Source organism: Canis lupus, chromosome 5, assembly GCF_011100685.1.
Source record: "Canis lupus familiaris isolate Mischka breed German Shepherd chromosome 5, alternate assembly UU_Cfam_GSD_1.0, whole genome shotgun sequence".
Classification (NCBI taxonomy): domain Eukaryota; kingdom Metazoa; phylum Chordata; class Mammalia; order Carnivora; family Canidae; genus Canis; species Canis lupus.
This window is the reverse complement of record NC_049226.1, coordinates 61,881,200-61,900,032: the sequence shown is the minus strand read 5'-3', so window position 1 is coordinate 61,900,032 and position 18,833 is coordinate 61,881,200. Positions and strand designations below refer to the sequence as shown.

The following is an 18,833-nucleotide window of genomic DNA, read 5'->3' as shown; positions in this document are numbered from 1 at the left end:
GTCTCAGCAGGGCTGGGTGGAATCAATCTCCCTGTATTTTTCCATCTTGCAGGTAGGAGAGGAAAAAAGGAAGAAGGGAATGAGAGCACATGTGAGAACCTCCAGAGAAGGGTCTAGGGAAATCTCAGATGTTCCACCAAATGAGGAAAACCAAACACTCTAGTTGGTTGCAAGTATTCTCACGCTGGCGCAGGTGTGAGTGAGGGGGAGAGGAGAGATGAGCCCCATGAAGGCATGTAGAACTAATGTGATCATGTCACAGGTGCCTCATAGTCTCATATGCACTCCCTAAGAAGACTTCCTCGTTCAGTGTTGATACTGAAATCTCACTGGCTAGCTAACCATGGAGAAAAAGACCCCAATCACTACGTCTGTAGAGAGCAAATGTGCTGTGAAGGCCTAGTAAGTGTACATTAGCTTCTTTCAAATAGCATTCTAGTTAGAGAATATCAAACATATCCTAGAGAATGTTCTCTTTGAAGTTTTTATTACTGTAAATGGGTGGCTCTGTGCACATTTCCTTTTATCATCATAGATAAGAATCCTTTTGTTAACAGAAGTAAAAGTACAAATGGACAGTGGACCCCTATTAAGGTCTCAAAGTCAAAATAGTTTCAAAGTCAGCAAGCAGACAGGTTTAGGAGTACGAAAAACTGAAGAGGGAACCTCTGTGGAATTGAATTGAATGTGGACACTTGGGCTTCTGGCACAATGAAATAGGAAGAGGAAATAAGATGTCAAAGAGCTTGCTTCAGAGTTCAGTTCTATAAACTGCGTGGCTCCTGATGCACAGGGAAGCAACGAAACCACACAGGGTCACCTACACACAGCTCAGAGGGCCATGAGGACAGAGGGCTAACCTAACCAAGGAAATAGAACAACCTCACCGGCTCCCCCAGAGCTAAGGAAGGATCCTGCTGTTGACAAAGGAAGATCAAATTTGAGGAAACAAAGAGAATCCCCTCTAACTGGCTTCGTGGACAGCTGCCCTGCCTCCAGGGAAGGCTCAGGTCACCAGAGCCTGTTTGCTCCTAACTGAAAACGCACCTCTCAACTCAGATGGAGTCTCCTTCCTGCACATCCCCAGCAGAGGGCACCCGCTAATCAGGTCCTATGTTGGAAAGCTCAGATGGAGTAAGTGGTCTGCTACCCTTTCCTTGAGAATAGAAACTCACTTATTCTGTTTGGACACACACTGGCACAGGGAGGGCTTGGAAAAGAGCATGCTGCAGTGTGGCATAGAAATAAGAGGTTCAAGAGAAAAGGGAATGAAGAGCTCGTCCTGCTAAGCTGTCCTCACACCCAAACTAAGACAGAAAAATCAATCTCCACTGTTCGACATTTACCACAGAGTCTGAGACAGTCACCTGGGTTCCCGAAGCAGCAACTTGGTCCCTAGTTAGAGTTCTGCTCTCCTACTGCAATGCGGGATGTTTACTCTGATGAATGTCAGGGGGTTCGCTCTGCGGAGGCGGTCATGCGTGGTTAGGAGGGTTAGGGCTGCTTTACTGCTCTCGACGAGCAAACTGTCTAGATGAGGAGTAGGGTTACCTGTGGCGGCAGCGGCGGAGGAACCTCATTATTTTTCGAGCAGCTTGGTCCTGCTTTTTGGTTAGCAAACTGCTCCTGAAAAAGCCGGAACATCACTGTCACGAGAAGGGTATTGTAACGCTTAATGCACACACATTGAAAGCAGGTGAGCAGTGACAGAAGACTTTTAATGAAACAGTTCAGCCAGTGAACCCAACACATGGGCAGGCATGGCAGCGCCATCAGGGAAGGAAAGAGGGGGTGGCGGCACCTTCCCCTGGTGGTGAGGGACACAGGGCCCAGGTCCAACATTCGATGATGCTCAAGTATGCTTTCACAACCCTTCTGGCCTTAGGCTGAGTGTCGAAGCTGACTCACCCGAGTTTGATATCTTCCTGAACTTCTATCCATGTCTCCTTGCTCAGAACCCCCATCACACTCTCTAAATTGGACTGGCTGGCCTCTAGCTATTCTTCCGAGGTCTCACATGCAGGGACCCTACAATTCACAGTGCCCTAATGGAGCGCCCTCTCTGAGCAGGAACTGTGGTCCTGACGGATTCCTGCCCCAGCTGAAGGCAGGTGGGGACCAAAATAACCAGGTGGACTTGGAGAGGACAACAGGTAAACAGACAAAGGTGGGCTGGCAGCATGGGTATCACCACACACTGTCACGACATCTAGAGTGATCTGTAAAGAAGGTCCCTGTGACGTGCATGTCTCCCCTGACGTCGGGGCAGGGCTGTTCTTTCCCTAAAGCCAGGGCTCTCTCCCCTCCACAGCTTTGCCCCGTGAAAGCTCAACCCACCTGAGTTTCTGTTGTACAATTACGGCTGTTCGGCGAGCCTGCCGTCTCTTGCCACACTTCTTATAACTCCGGTAATACTTCTGGATCAGCACAGCAGCACGCCGGCTCTGCTGAAATTTTTTTTGTTCGTAGTAACTTCGGAATTTACTCTGGATTAGGATGGCAGCCTGTGTCATCTTTTTATAAAGTGCATACTGCAGGGAAACAAGAATAAGCAGTACAGTAACAACAGGAGCTGTACAAATCCATGTGTCCTCTGGGTGTGCCGGGGAAGGGAAGGAGAGAAACAACTTTTCTCCTTTAGCATCATAGTCTCTGTTTTGGGTTCAATCATCAAAGAGGCAGCCTAGGAGCCTGTTTTCACCTACCTTTCCCAAATGTAAAATATTAGTTTAAGGGTTGCCTTCAGACAATGTATTGCTGTAAATGTGCTTTTTCCCCTGAAGTATCAAATATTTTGCCCTCCTTGAAAAAATTTTTTTCTAAAAGCAACAGGTGTAGACATTTAGGAATAATAAAAGCATATTTAGGAAGTACAATTTAAATGTTTAAGATTAATATTTATTATTTGAAGATTAATGTTTACTATCTGATTTTGAAACATTTCAAAATAACCTTTCTTATGCATCCCAATCACCACCATATGCAAGCCCACTAATAGCAGTCAGCATGTGACTCCTAACTACTGTTCCAAAGGACACATTTCTGAGTTGCAAGGTCCCAAATACAAGGCTTATCATGAAACGCTGACACCTTTAAGACATTTAACCTGCAAAAGATGAACACTCATAAGACCAACATGGGGGTGAAGCCATGAAACCGGGAAAAGTGTCCCAGAAGCGGGGGTACTGCTTGGGAGCCAGTGCCATAGCCCTCCACCCAGCCTGCTGCAGCACTATGCAAGTAAAAGATGAAGGCACAACAGAATGAGTTCTCTTCCATTTTGGTCTCTAGTCACTAAAAATACAGAGCTCTCCATATTTAAAAAATGCGATGTCCAAACTGCTAATGAAGTAGAATAGGACTCTGGGGATAAGAGGTCACAAGAACCGCATTTTCCTTGCAAGAAGGTGACTTACCATCATGGGGAAAAATACTCCTGAGAAAATGCCTGTGCCTAAGTACATCTCTGCCTGTACGAGCTGGAATAAGGGAAGGGAACTGACTTCTTGGAATGTTCAAGACACAAGACCCTTGAGCAAGAATCCTCTTATCTCGTCTGATCTGTTTTCCATTTTCCTTCGCCCAAACATCTTTGAAGACAACTCTGCATCCTACAGGGCTCCTGTGGCTTTTATCCCCTTGGCCTGTGCACACTGCACATTCAGAAATTACTGGACCACAGTGAAGCACACTGGGAGGAGGGGAGATGCATTTAGTGGCTTGCTGGGCTCACAGTAACTGGCTCAGATGGATTCTTTAGATTGACATGGCCAGGAAAATGTCCAATGACTGGTAATGCCAAAACCCACTCCAACTGAATAACCACATGGTCCCCAGAGATGCACTGTGGTTAGGTGGCATGGCAAGGAGAGGACACCTGTTTCCTGACCCTGCCATCTTAATGGCCCCTTCTTGTAGCTGGTAATGGGTGTGAAGTTTGTGACTCTGGTGGAATGGTTTGTGAGGGGACTTGGGTGTCATTACCTTCAAGGCTATCCATGTCAGCTTGGGGAGAAACAGAAAATACAAGATTAATGTTAGATTGCTGAATATAAGGAAATTAAAAACCAGAACCAATAAAACTCCCAACCGGAAAAAAAAAAAAAAAGGCAATCTGGCTATATTAATGCCTTCTATCTTCCAAAATACTTGTCTTATACTTGTGGATATTTCCAAAAATAATGCCTTCTGTTTTCCTGGTTGTAGACAACACTTCTTTGGGAGGGGATTTTAAAAAACAAAACCCAAACCAAGACTCATCTTTTGGAATAAATACCTGTTTAAAGTTCAAAGACTTGAAACTTTGTGTGTTTCCTTTGTGCTAAGGACGGTCCCCTGCTGGGGAGCTACAGGTACTGTGGTGCCAGCGTTTACACAATAAACCTTCATTTTCTGGGATCATGAACTCAATTGGCTATAAGTTGAAGACTCCTCCCAGCCCGCCCCCTTTCACTAAGAGGGCTTAATAGGAGAGAAACTCAAGAACATGGCAACCCATATAAAAAATCAAAATGAGCCCTGCATCATAACAAGAGAACACAATATCACACTTCCACACAACTATTACACATTTTGGCATGTAGTATTCCTTTAATAAAATCTACCTAGGACACTATCTACTAAAAGGTTTTAGAATCTACTGACAGTCCTGAACTTTATCATATGGGCCAGTAAAAACTCAATTAGGCAAGTTTTTATATTTTCTAACCATCCAGGTGGCTAGGAAAATCTAATAGTGACTTAATTTCTCTGAGCCTTAGCTTCTTCATTGTAAAAGGAATATAAAATTGTTTATTGCCAGTAATTGTAAGGAGCAGATGTGATGAGATGATGTGGCTGCAAGTCTAGTGCATCCTAGGGCCCTAAACACATCAGGTCCCTAACCGATATGGTGGCAGTTAGGTAACCTTACAGGGTGTTTGGGAAACAGAAATACTGCATGAACGAACACTTAGGTATTCTTTCTGCATCTATTATCTCTCTCTCTCTCTCTCTCTCTCTCATTTTTAAGATTTTATTTACTTATTCATGAAAGACAGAGAGAGAGGGAGGCAAAAGTAGAGGGAGAGGCAGGCTCCCTGATGAGGAAGGAGCCCAATGCGGGGCTTGATTCCCAGGACTGGGATCACGACCTGAGCTGAAGGCAGATGCTTAACTGACTGAGTGACCCAGGCACCCTCTTCCTGAATCTCTTAAGTAAGGAATGCAAAAGCAGTTTAAGATGTTCTGGGCTTCTCAAGATTTTCAGAGATTTTTTCCAAGTCTTCATTTGAAAACGGACAGGAAGAAGCTGAAAGGAAAAGTGGCTCAAGAGTAGAAAATTTCTCGGACTCAAGGTCAAAGAACTGCTGCTGTTTCTCTTCTCTGATTACCACATCAAAGTCCCTAGGGTGCCTCAATTACTCCAGGTACAATTACTGGAACACAGAGCCTCACTTTAGATACAAATAACCTTCTTTGTGTCAGATCAACATCTCAGGTAGGTCATAATACTGAAAGGCCAACAATCTGCACAAGAATTATTTTGTGGCATAAGTTTAACCGCCGATGGTTTTTTGGTTTGTTTTTTACCCCCACCTCCCTGCTCTGGAACATTTTCCTCTGGTTTTTGGTCATGCAATTCAAAGTCTTTGAATCAAGTGCTGGACCTAGCACTCTCTGGCCAGGCCACATGCTAGAATCCTCAGGGGCCTGTCGCTGTTTGGACGAGGTGCACTTCCTACTGCGACCCAAAGCTGTGCTTTACCTGTTTATATTTTCTGTAACAACGCTGAATGACAGCAGCAGCCACTTCCTGCTGTTCCCGCAAGGGTCGGCCCTTTAGGGTAAAGAGAGGGAGAAACATGATTTAGTGCAAGAAATAACGATTTACTGTAAGAAATATCAACTTTCTTAAGACTTAGACAGAATTATTAGTCATTTATAACTTTTTCAGAAGCCTCAGGTTTACTAAAATACAGTGATAATGAATTGTAAGTAGAAATTAGGAAAAATGAATTTAAAGACTAAATCTCTAATTCTTGCTTCTAAATAAAACTGATATTTGGATGTTAGGAGGTCTAAAAATACTCATTTTCCAACTATTTAACAAATCAGGTATTGTACTATTTGTCCTTACACATTGTCAGATTTCCACTGTCTTTCCTTTTTTTTCCTTCAGATTTTATTCATTTATTTATGAGAGACACACAGAGAGGCAGAGACATAGGCAGAGGGAGAAGCAGGCTCCCCAAAGGAAGCCCAATACAGAACTTGATCCCAAGACCCTGGGATCACAAACTGAGCTGAACAGTTCAACAACTGAGCCACCCACGTGTCCCTCCATTGTCTTTTCTAACATAACCCCCAACTACTCTACTTTGGGATCAATGATTACTGGCTTTTAACACCTTCTTAAGGAGGTCAAAGAGTCTTTTGAAAATCTGTGGAAGGCCACAGACCCTCTCCCACCAAAAATACACACACAAGCTTTACCATAAAATTTTAGGAGTTCAAGGGCTGCCCACAGGCAGTCCCAGTCCCTTAAGAACCCCTACTTTAGGTTATAAATTCCTTGTGGTAGAGGTATCAACTTCCTCTATATTAACTAGATAACAAATATCCATTACCATTACCAAGAATAAATTGAGATGGTGATAACTATCACACTACTGGTCAATTTTATTCCACTAAAGCTTCTGAAAATTATTAATAATTTCTTGTGACATAATATTCCCAAATAACAATTCTAAAGACTTAGCAGGGGAGGGCGGGTAAGGCCTAAGTTTTAGTCTGGATGATTCTAACTTCTGCCTGTGTTCCTCAATCTTACGAATGTCACAACATCAGGACTCTGTTCTACTTTACCTTATATTTCCGGAAAGCAGTTTGGACAAGCCTGGCAGCTTCATAGAGCTCTCTCTGCTCGTGATCGGACAGAGTCAGCTGAGCAAATTCATTCTCCACCTTCTCACTGGTAGACGCGCTCAGGAATTCTGACCAATCTGCTGCTGAGGGAAGGCTGGGTTTCTCGAAAGCTATTTCACTGACTGGGGAGCCAACAGGGCTCAAGCTGGTATTAGAAGAAGGAGTTAGAGGCTCATTATACGCACTTCTGAAACAAGAGGAGACACAAGGGAGAAAGACTGGTGATTGATCTGCACAATCCATTACATACTGAGTAATGAGACAAGAGCCACTGCATGCTATTAAGAATACACCTCCGTTCAGTCCAGAAAGTTGGTAAACATATTCTGTACTTTAAACTGTCCTGGAGTTAGTAAGTTCCTACTGAGTACCTATTATGAATTTAGCACTATGCTAAATACTAAAGCCACTGAAGACGCTGCCTGGCCTTTATGAAACTTCAGCTGAACTGGGGGCGGCGGGGGGATATCACAGGACATGACCTCACACGCACTACAAGGGGAGAGAAGTCACAGAAGAGGTGAGGATGTGAGCAGGGACCTGAAAGTAGTGAAGGAACTTGTCCCAGTGTTTCTTTGCTTCCTTCACGAGGTCTCACATTACACAGCATTCATCAGATCTAATTAGCTTCCCAAGTCTTCCATTGAGCCCAGGAATTTACGCCAGTCAGTGATCCACAGACTTGCACTGACCTGATCTGGGTAGCACTTGGCAGACGATCGACATCGGCTAGGTAACTGGCCAGCCAGCTCATGGTACTGCTAATGGTGGCAGTGTCTGTCCTTTCCAATGCCGAGGGCTCCGTGGGCACAAAACTCTCCTGCTTGATTCGGTCAGGTGTGGCTTCGATGATGTGCTCTGCCAAGGTCATCATGTTCACCTGGATTCCAGAGTTCACAGAAACACTCGTTAAGAGGGAATCTTAGAAGTTATCCAGCCCCTCATCTACCCCACCCTCCCTGGGGAAGAAAAAAGAAGGGAGGGCGGCCTTCCACCTCAATCCAGTGCACCACAGTATCACTGAAAGGTCTTATTACAATTCGGCCAAATATGCTGAGACCTGATTCTCTCCAAATCATCTCGCCAAAACCCTTTAGTCAGGTGTTAAAGAATTTCTGCCCCGTGCCTAGTCTCTGTTCTCAGCAAGGATCAGCCATTTAATGATACTGTGACTTGTTCTTTAGCCAGTTGTCACATTACCATGGTGACATGACAGGTGACCTAAGCAAAGGCCACTGCACCCCCCACTTTGGCATTGCCTACAGACCCCCAGTCCTGTAGAGGGCAGCAACGAGCCAATCTGAAAGGCCAGCTCCCGGTTGACATAACCCAGTTAGATAATCCTCTTGACCTCCCACCTTCCTGTGCACTGAGATGAGGATTGTGACCCACTTCTGGACCACCTGGACCACGAGACTCTACAGACACCTGCTGCAGGGATTGGGGAAAAGCTTTGGCTTTCATGATGAACAGGATTGATGCCTTTGGCTCTTCCCTTCTTCCTGCCTTGACTCCAAATGAACTCCAGCACCCACATTGTAACCATAAAGCAACAAGAATCAAGAAGAATTTTCACCAAAAAGAACAGAAAACTCAGGGGGAAAATCTGGACCCCTCTGGGCATCACTGAGCAAGTGAGCCTCTGGACTTCCTGTCATGTGAGAAAAATCAATCATTTGTTATTAAACCACCACAGTTAGGCTGCTGACATTTGCACCCCAGGTACATTCCTAATAGAATTAGGAATCTTCAGAGCTAGTCTGCATTGCCACAAATATAATTAGGCTTGGAGGTATGGCCTTGTTTTTAAAGATTTCCTTGCATGTCTCTTGAAAATGGAAATTGAAATATAGTAAAGATTTTAAGTGAATTGAAAGTATTCTGAAAGGATCCATACAAAAGTGACAAAATGCTTATCTTACAGTATGAATGAACCTCAAAAACAGTGTGCTAAGTGCAAGAAGCCAGACACAGAAGCCTGCAAAGTTTATGATGCCATTTATATGAAATTTCCAGAAAAAGCAAAACTCTGGGTATAGAAATCAGATGGGTTGCCTAGGACTGGGAGGGGAGCGGAGATGACTGCAAATGGGCATGGACAACCTTCTGGAGGTGATGGAGTTGCTCTAAAGGGCACTGAGGGGAACAGCTGCACAGCTATGCACACTGACATCACATGGAGCGCTTAGAGGGCTGCGCTCTATGGAGTGTGTGGTATACCTCAATGAAGTTCTTAAAAACACTTATCTTGGGTCATTTTCTAAACTTTTAATAAACAAGAATGATTCTTGTAATAGGAATAAAAATGAAAAATAGTGCAGCCTTTCTTTTCCTTCCATATAAGCCTCTTGATCTGTGACTTGAGCAGCAGGAAATCCTACCTTGATACTTTTTCCATGAAATTATTTACATATTTTATTAAAATTTCTGCAGACTGAAGGTTATAACTCTAGGGCCACCCTCCAAAGTCCCTCATTTTATAAACATGTATTAGTGTGAGAACACCTGAACATCATAAGTGCCACACTCTGGGATAGCACACTTTTTATTGTGGTGGCTGCCAAAAGCAAGGAAATTTAAATGACTTTATTTTTATTTTTTTAATGACTTTATTTTTGTAAAAAGACTTTTATTTATTTATTCAGAAGAGACACACAAAGAGAGGCAGAGACACAGGCAGAGGGAGAAGCAGGCTCCATGCGGGGAGCCTGATGCAGGACTTGATCCCAGGACCCCAGGATCATGCCCTGAGCCTAAGGCAGATGTTCAACCACTGAGCCACCCTGGTGTTCCTTTAAATGACTTTAAACAAAATAACAACATTCTAAGCAGTGGGACCTAAAAAGTCATGTCATCTGTTTCTAAATTTCTTGTACTGTTGTTCAGAGAAGACAAACTTTAAATGTGCAGCTTTGGGTTTTTGTTTAAATTCTCTTCTAGCATATGAACAATTTTCACAAATGTGTCTAGGATATCTAAAAAGGAAAATCATATCTATAACTTGCTATGCATATGAACTGCATACATCTGCATAATTACATGGTAAAAGCGTATCCTGTATTAAATCTATCACATATGTTAAATATATACATGAAAGCCAACTTTCTAATTGCCTCGTAACATGTTTTCACATTCTTCCTATATCTACTTTGACAAATTCTGAGTAAATGTCAGTACCACATATGATTATAAGTGTGGTTCCACATTGCCCTGTTTACTGGTTTTTGCTTTAGTATTCAGGAACTGTGTTGTGAGTTACACAACTGTTGATGAGTTATATCTTCTTGACAAAGGATACATACTATTTGCCTTGAATTGTACTTTGTGTTTTTTTTCTTTTTATGCTTATTTGCCTGTTCTATCTTTGCCCATGGCTTCCTTTTCATTCTTTCTGTGTCATCGCCTTTTAAGTATGCACATACTATGTGCTAAGCTAAGTAGCACATAGTATGTTTTGCCGCCTTTTTCTTTTTTTTTAACCCAACTCTGAGCATCTTTTTTTTTTAAGATTTATTTATTTATTTATGATAGAGAGAGAGAGAGAGAGAGAGAGAGAGAGAGAGGCAGAGACACAGGCAGAGGGAGAAGCAGGCTCCATGCTGGGAGCCTGACATGGGACTCAATCCCGGGACTCCAGGATCGCGCCCTGGGCCAAAGGCAGGCGCTAAACCACTGAGCCACCCAGGGATCCCCCTGAGCATCTTTTAATAGAATTGCTAACTAGCAAAGTGGGAATAAATCATGTTTAAAAATATCCCTACACTATGTTTTCTGCTTATTATTTATTTTGTTGCATTTTTACTTTTCACCATTTCTGAACTTTTCCCAAATGGGTCCCAATTCCTTTTTTCCCTTCAATGACTTAGAAATTCTATAGATTGTTTTTATGCAATCTATTAACCTGACATTTCTAACAAGCCTATTTCAGCCTATACTTACCTATCAATAATACAAGTGAAAAAAATTTGTGATCTTTCCCAAACAAGAAAGCTGCTTTAATACCCTTCATTATTTCTTTATTTCCCTACTACTCGCATTTTATTAAAATAATAAGGATATTAGTTCTAGGTTAGTTTTAAAATATGATTCTTCCTCTATTTAAAGAATCCCTTCTTAACAAGTGCCTTGTAGGTATAGTTACACTGTCAATAAGTACTTAGAGGTATCAGTTTTACTAGTTTTATTGTCCACTCCTCCATGAACTCTGGCTCGAATTATTTCATTATTTTTTGAATTACTTATTTTTTATGTTTATTTTTTCATTTGGGTGAACACTTGAGACTGTTGGTTTTTTATAGATGTATGCTCTTAATTTAGCAAAATATTGCTTCTCAAGGCTCAGTGAAAATATAAAGTAAAACTTTTCAGGTTGTTCTGTGTTTCTTGCATCAACCCCATCTTAGCAAAGGCCAACCACTACAAAGCTCTGCTATCCAACGGCTATTTAAACTTAAATTAATTGAACTTACATAAAATCAGAAATCCAGTCCCTGAGTCACACTGGCTTCGTCTTCAGCCATGGATACTACGTGTGGCCAGTGGCTACCATAATGAGCAGTACAGACACAGAACCACAGATCATTTCCATCACTGCAGAGAACTCCAGTGAACAGCACTGATTTTCACAGTCTAGTGATTTATTATGTTTATGTTTATAAATATTGTCCTAGGTTGCTTAGTATTGATATGTGATATGGCCAAATCCAGCCACCTACCTGTTTGTGTAAATACTGGCACATAGCCACACTCATTCATTATTACCTAAGGCTGCCTTTGAGCTACAAAGGCAGATTAAACAGTCCTGACAGCCAATATAGCCTACAAAGCCTGAAATATTTACCATTTGGTCCTTTATAGAAAAACTTTGCCAACCCTTTGTCTAACAAATTCTTTGATTTCCCTGGCGGGCCTCCCCACAATTGCAGTGGTTGGGAGACAAGTGGTGGAACACCCACTCCACCCATGAGGAATGGGGCACACAAGCTTGTCACTCTGTGCTAACAGCAGGGGTGGCAGGAAGGGGATCTGAGGATGAAAAGGAGCAGCTTAGCAATGGCCCTCTCTCTGGGAATGCAGGCCAGGACAGAGGATCTCCAGGCCCCTTCTTCCTGTGCCAGTTCTATAAGCCTGGTGCCCTACTGAATTTCTCCTGGGATTTTTTCCCATTACATTTGTTTTGGGTCATATAGGAACTTGGAAAGAGAGTAAGTCAAACTCATACTCTTTTGGCTACTCATTTGGTCATCCCCTATATAGTATATTTTATTTAATGGAATTTGCTTGCTTAATAGCTTCCAAGTTTACTGCAGCATATACTCTCTTAATCCACTGCAAGTTTAATGCCCCAACAGGATGCTGGAGTTTCTAGGTTTATTATAAGATAGCCAGTTATCAGCTTTAGGGATATTTCCACTGCACCTTAAGAGCCTCACACCACATATGCCTTTACAATGGCCAGATGACAGCTGTGCTCATCAAACCACTTAGGTCATTCAAATTCCATCCACAGACCTCCTGTTTTAGCGATTACCAGGCTGTGACTCTATGAAACTAGTACTTAAATGGGAAGTCAATCTCCCCAGATGCAGGAGGGAAGCAGAAGAGCAATGGAGAGCTCTGAGTGAGCTTTGAGGAGCTGGTGTGAAGAGGGAAGGCTTTGCTGAGACCCAGGTCACGAGTGTTCAGGCCCTATTCACAATGTTTGAGTCAGGATGAAAACGTGGCCCGAACAACGGCGGCACTCCAGCATTCTTATGCCCAAGATCGTATGTTTAAGCCTTTGCTGGTTGAGCAGATCACGTGGCCTGGGGGAGCTGGCTGTAAAGACAGAGGGGGTGAGATGGACACCCTGGCCTCTGCAGGCTTACCTTATCCGCGCTTACCTGTATCTCATCCATAGGTTGTGAGCATTCCGCGCTCTCTGCACTATCGCGGTAGGACCCCATCTCTGTATTCACCACCTCTCTGTTAGCCATCATCAGGACACTCATTGGTTCCCGTGGTCGCACCTGTGAAGGTGCTGCATCCTTTCCTACACTGGTCCCCTTCGGATTTCCAGTCACCTGTACTGTAGACACACCAATGTAAAGATCTTTGGAATTCCACTTTACTACAGGCTGAGATCCAGAGGCTTGGAATCCTGCAGTCTCTGGAGTGGGAGGGGAGGTTTCCCGGATGCAGTCCCTCACTCCTTCACTGGGGCTGATTGTCTCGGGGACACACTGCTTAGAACTAGGGCTCTGCTTCCTGATATTTGGCTGTTCCAGACTCAGTGCAGTGGAGAGCAGCTTCTCCTGCCTTGCCTGGAAGTACTCAGGGTTCAATTTATGCTTTTTGGGAGCTGGATAATCTTTGTGGCTCTCACTGCTGTAGTAATTAGAGGGTTCAGAACGAGGTCTTCTCAGCTCTGAAAAGTACAGTAGAAAGGATAGTCAGGACAGGAGATAAAATTAGGAATCCTAAAGAATTAACACTTTCCCTATGCCTGAGAGACACAAAGTGCAAAGCTGGAACTTAAGACATGTCCCTAACATTTAAATATTCCCCAGCAGCATATACTGTATTCAGATAGTCCTCCTCCATAAGTGTTTCTTTCTTGAATGGAAACAGATTACTTTCTTTCTTTCTTTTTTTTTGTTTCCCACTACTTTCTGCATATATTTTTGGGAGGGGTGGGGGGAAGCAGTAGGCTTTCTTACAGCTAAAAGAAAAATTGGAGGTATAAAAAACAAAACAAAACCAAGCCCTTAAATATATGTGAATATCCTATGAATATCCTATGGACTTTTCTGAGGGTAGCTGCATGAAAGCAAATGGGAAATCTGTCAAGTTCTGAGAAGTAATAATATTGAATTTTTACCTGGATTCGTACTTGCAATAACGGTGACTCCTTTGGGTATTTCTGGAGAGTTGATGGCTTCACTATGCCACTGGGTCATCCAGCTATCCGTATTAGGCTCTTCACTTGGAGGACAGTGTATTCTGGGGTTCTGCCCCAGCTGAGCCTGCTCATCTCTCTGCAGGTGCTCCAGACACTCTGCTAATTTCACATGACCCCTTGACCTGGCAATTCCCAAAGGCAGCCTTCCTAGAGAGTCAGGAATAGAGATGGCCCGACGGTCCCACTTGTACAGCACAACAGCAGCTTCTAAGTGCCCTAGAGCACATGCCCACATCTAGAAAACATGAAAATGAAGCAAACTTTCTCAGTACAAGTTAAAAAGAAAACATATTCTACTTTTGCTATGGCTGCCAACTGACAAATTGGTCCTTGCCGGCAATCTCAATGGGTCCATATTACCATATTCCCATGCCAGTTTAGAAGAATAGTTCAGCGAATAAATGACCTATTCCTTACCAGAGGAGTACAGGAGAAGTGGTCCACATTCAAGGGGTCAACTTCCAGTTCCAAATCAATGCTATCTGCATGCTTTGTGCTGTAAGGGATAGCACCAGAAATTACTGCACAGTTAACCAATGTTCAAGAGAGATACTAGAATATCATAAAACCTGCAAAGATGAAACCAAAGGAGCACCTGACTGGGTACCTTCCCAATGCAAGGAAATAGAGTCCCTAACTTCATAGGGTGGTTTGGCCCAGTGGTCCAGAGCAAACAGGAAGTACAACATTTAGTTAGTACCTCACTCCGCATTTCTTGGGCAGAAATTCATAAGTTTCCCTTGCAAACTATCCTCAGAGAAAGCCCTTTGTTCACAGGTCATGGTCATGTTCCCTGAATGGCCAGATTTCTCTCTCCCAGTGGAAACATTCAAGAAGAAGAAGCAAACTGATAAGCAAGGATGAGCCCCAGCCGTCCACACCCCCGTCTTACCGCCATTTGATGAGGGTCTGGATGAGGGTGGCATAGCCCTGTGCAGCAGCCAGGTGCAAGAGGGTCATTCCACGGAAAGTCTTTGAATGGATCAAGTGCTTAGACTTTGCCCAGCAGGCTCGGCTCATCATCTTCTCACACACAACAACCACACGGTTCTCGAAGCAGCTCCCCAGCGTTCCAGGGCCAGAAGCACACTGGGAGGAGGAAGCAGGTATGAAGGACTGAGGACCAATGGCCTCCCCTCCCCACTGCCCGTCAAGTCAGCCTTTTCATGTAGGAGAAACAAATGCTTTACGGTTAGCCACTCAGAATGGGAATCAACAGACTGCACATAAAGAGGCATCATAAAACAGAGACTAGGATGTGCCTGGTTTAGCTCAGCAGAACTTGTCCATACTTGTGGCACAGGGTAATTTCCCATAACTCTGAGAACACCAGAGTCAATCACAGCTGAAACTCTGATTATGAACATCATGCTGACCCATCTCAGGGAAAGCATATACTGCTTAAAAAAAAGGGGGGGGGGGGTGCTACTGCTACTTCCTCCAGTTGAAGTACACACTGTAGACCATGAATGAACTGGTAAGAGAGCAAAGCAGGGTAGTCATCCCAGTTCTTGGATCTGCAGATATACCTGGACCTTTGCTTCCCCTACTCTTCCTTAAGGAGAATTAAGTCACTTAAATGGGGAATCTTTTCCCCCCACGGAAACACTTTTGAAAATCCAATAACAATCCCATCCTTTGGGGAAAGCATTGGAGATCTTGAAATTGATGTGTTATTAATAACCATAGAGGCATACAGGAAAGAACAATTCACCAATTTTAACTATGGTTTTCTTCTCTTGATTCAGTTGTAAAGCAAGAAGAATAGAATCAAACTTAGTAACCTCAGAGGTTTATCTGAGTCTCTGTGATGGCAGTTCTCTGCTGAACATTCCCCCCAAATAAATACTTCCAGTTTGACTCTTATCTCTGGAGTTACTCAAAAGTATTTTTTTCCAGTAATAAAGCCCACAAAACTCAATTACTACAGAAATATTGTTGCTTTCCATTGTTTTTTTACTTTTAGGTATGGAAAAAAATGCCTATAAAAATAAAAAGGTGGATGACAGATATAATGTCTTCCGTAAGGCTGTCAAAACATCTTAATGGAGCACAGACTGGTGATCCCAACCTGCAGTAGAATGACCTTGACTCAAAAGGCCCAGGCAGAGGTGCCCCACACGTACCAAACAGAACTTTCACAAGCACATAGAAGTTACGGGTTAGTGAACAAGAAGGGAATATTTTTATATATGTATATATTTTTTGCATTAACAAAAACTGCCAGATCTTTATCACAAAAGGCGGACACAGAGATGTACTGAAGCCAACCCAAATTGATGAAAGAGTCTTCAATAGTAGTTAATATGGGATCAGGTCATAGGAGGCCCGTTACTGAATGGTGGAGCTGTAAGATGACATTAAATTCTATTCCCTTCATGCAACCTTGGTTGGTGTGAGGAAAAGGTTTTCATGGGAATCTGTTATTTGAGCCATGAGATTCGTTAAACAATGGTTGCTTCTTTCCTAAAGTTTAGGAATATAGGTGAAAAAGAAGCCTACTCCAGCCTTAATCATATTTTACTGTGTGCCGAGTCCTTCTTCACTTCTAAAGACAGGCGAGAAAGAAGAAGAAAACTTGAGGTAAAGGGGGTTAGTTTCTTGGATGTGGTCTATAAAATGCTTTGTTTTTACCTATGATTATTGTTAAAATATTACTAGCATTTGATATTTACAAGGATCGTAAAACTCAAAATGTTCACCAAAAAACATAACTGCTCACAGGAAATCATCATTCATTTTGAAAAGAAAAAGGAAGAATGACTTTAGGCTTGCAGAGAATAACTCAGTGGCAGAGATAGGAACACTCTCCATCCCTTTACATTTGTCTTTAGGGCCCTGAAAAATAATTGCTGCCCAGGATATTTTCTCAAAATGAAGATCCTCAATGAAATTTATATAAAGTTTCTAAGGCTAATGGGACCCTTAAAAAAATCTAGTAATTTCCCTGTATTTGGCAAAATCTTCATGGAATATATGAAGAAGCATATGTGAAACAAGATAGAATGGATAATGTTGTTCCCCACCAAATAATTACAGAAGCAGTTTCTCTGGGTCCATCTCATATTGGTCATCTTGAGTTTATAAAAGGCTTCAGAATTACTGAATTAAATTATGTTTCATATTTATACTTAAAATAGATAAAGAATACAGAATACAAAGTAGATTCCATCTGAACTGAGTCACCATCGGGCCTTTTTTTCATTGGATCCCTCAACTCCCACAGCCAGGCAGTAGCAGTGAATTCTGAGATCAATAATAACGATTTAAGGCCCAGGGAGGTCAATATTGGGAAGGCCCCACAGTTCGAGGCTTCTTTACTATTACATAGGTTTTAATACTCGGGCACAAGACTATGAAATACTCCCTGGGACTAGTCCAGGAATGATACCACTACCAGACAAGGGACTTGAGACCCACTGCCTCCCTGATCAGTAAGACATAAACAAGACAAAAGGTGATGGTCAATGCAGGTTCATACCTGAGCTTGGCTTCCTCCATTCCCAGTCCCATTGCCCCCTCCACTGCTGCCTCCTCCGCTCCCCTGCTTGTGCTGCTGGGACCCCGTCATCTCAGCCATCCTCCTTTCCATCTGCTCCAGGCGCTCTAGGATGGACATCCTGAACTGGTTATCTAGGGCAGAACAGGGAAGAGTGAGGTCGTGTTCCAGAAGAAGAGCAGTCGACATGCGGCCTAGTCAAGCCTGCAGGACTGCCGTCAGCCTAACCGAATCACAGAGGTTTGTCCAGGCCAGGTTTCTCTGGCGTAGTAGTGAGTTTTGATGCCTCACACAACACTTGCAGCATCTACAGTGGATCAGAATTCTCTGCTAAAGGAACAGAAAATCCCTTTCTGTCAAAGTCCTAGTTTCATGTTCCTGGCACCCGATTTCCTTGCCAAATTCCCCAATTGAAGCCTTAGAGAGATCTGATACGTAAGCCCCTAGAACAAATAAATGATATGATTACAATTTAATTTAAATCAATGGAAGAAAGGAAGATGTGTGTGTGTGCCAGTGTATATATAAAAGTTATCTAGCTAGTTGGTTATCAGAGTAGTAACTGTTTTATCCAAACACTGTGGAAAAAAAGATTTTATTTGCTGATCATTCACTGGCTGAAACCCTTACACATTTCCTTTAACACATGACACATAACACAGTCTTTTGAGACCAATACAACCAAATCTTTCACCTCTACATAAGAAAAAACATCAGGCCATTACCATTGGAGCTAGGATTGTAACTCAGAAAAGTCTGATTCTGTACCATTATTACCAAGATTAGATTCCCTCTCTCTCCACATTCATGCATTTATAGCCACATACGTGTGCATGCACATGCATACATGCATATCACGATTTTGGTTGCATGCATATGTAAGAAAGGAGTAAGACCATTATTAAAATCATTAGCACCTATATTTATTCAACAAATTTTAAATAATGCTGTATCAGATATTAATAGTAACCTGGTCTAAAAAGGCCTCTCCCCGCTCCAGTAGGGGAAGCAAGAAGGATAATGTGATGAGGAACAATAGGGTGGGCTAGGATTTAGGTAAGTCAGGAAAGGCAACACTTGAATTTGACTAATGAGAAGGAGCCAGGTCTCTAAGAGCTGGGCTGAGTTACTGCAAATGCAAAGGCCCTGAGGCAGGGCACTGGAGGGGCAGAAGGTGGATGGCTGAACCCCAGCAGAGAGGAAAACAGAGGGTGAAGCTGGGAAGGGAGCCAGTACCCGATAGGACATGGTTAGGAACGCTGGCTGTGCCACAGGAGAGCCCTGCAGCTTTCAACCAAACCTTTAGTGCCTCAGTTTCCTCAACTCTTAACTGGAGAAAGTAACTATACTTACCTCAGGTTGTAAGGATTGAGTGTGTGCAAATGTGCAAACATGTAAGTTCCTCCTCCACCTCATCTTCCAACAAACGAGTTAAATGTCACTAGGAATTTTGACTGAGTAGCTGTGAAGGCCTATTTGGTCCCCAAA

General features: G+C 42.9%; 1 protein-coding gene across 16 annotated transcripts in view; it reads right to left on the bottom strand.

Moving 5' to 3' along the window:
- The window catches only part of CAMTA1 (calmodulin binding transcription activator 1), an 848,163-nt gene that overhangs the window by 13,287 nt on the left and 816,043 nt on the right, over positions 1-18,833 (bottom strand). For 12 of the 16 annotated variants that reach the window (XM_038537825.1, XM_038537826.1, XM_038537830.1 and 9 more), the window contains 11 exons: positions 17,328-17,479; positions 14,739-14,935; positions 14,264-14,342; positions 13,766-14,081; positions 12,789-13,312; positions 7,599-7,786; positions 6,847-7,093; positions 5,747-5,818; positions 3,985-4,005; positions 2,338-2,531; positions 1,552-1,626 (listed from right to left, as the gene is read on the bottom strand). In XM_038537825.1, coding sequence (XP_038393753.1) covers positions 1,552-1,626; positions 2,338-2,531; positions 3,985-4,005; positions 5,747-5,818; positions 6,847-7,093; positions 7,599-7,786; positions 12,789-13,312; positions 13,766-14,081; positions 14,264-14,342; positions 14,739-14,935; positions 17,328-17,479 — 2,065 coding nt within the window. The remainder of the gene's footprint in view (positions 1-1,551; positions 1,627-2,337; positions 2,532-3,984; positions 4,006-5,746; positions 5,819-6,846; positions 7,094-7,598; positions 7,787-12,788; positions 13,313-13,765; positions 14,082-14,263; positions 14,343-14,738; positions 14,936-17,327; positions 17,480-18,833) is intronic. The other 4 variants (XM_038537822.1, XM_038537831.1, XM_038537823.1 and 1 more) reach the window with 4 other exon arrangements.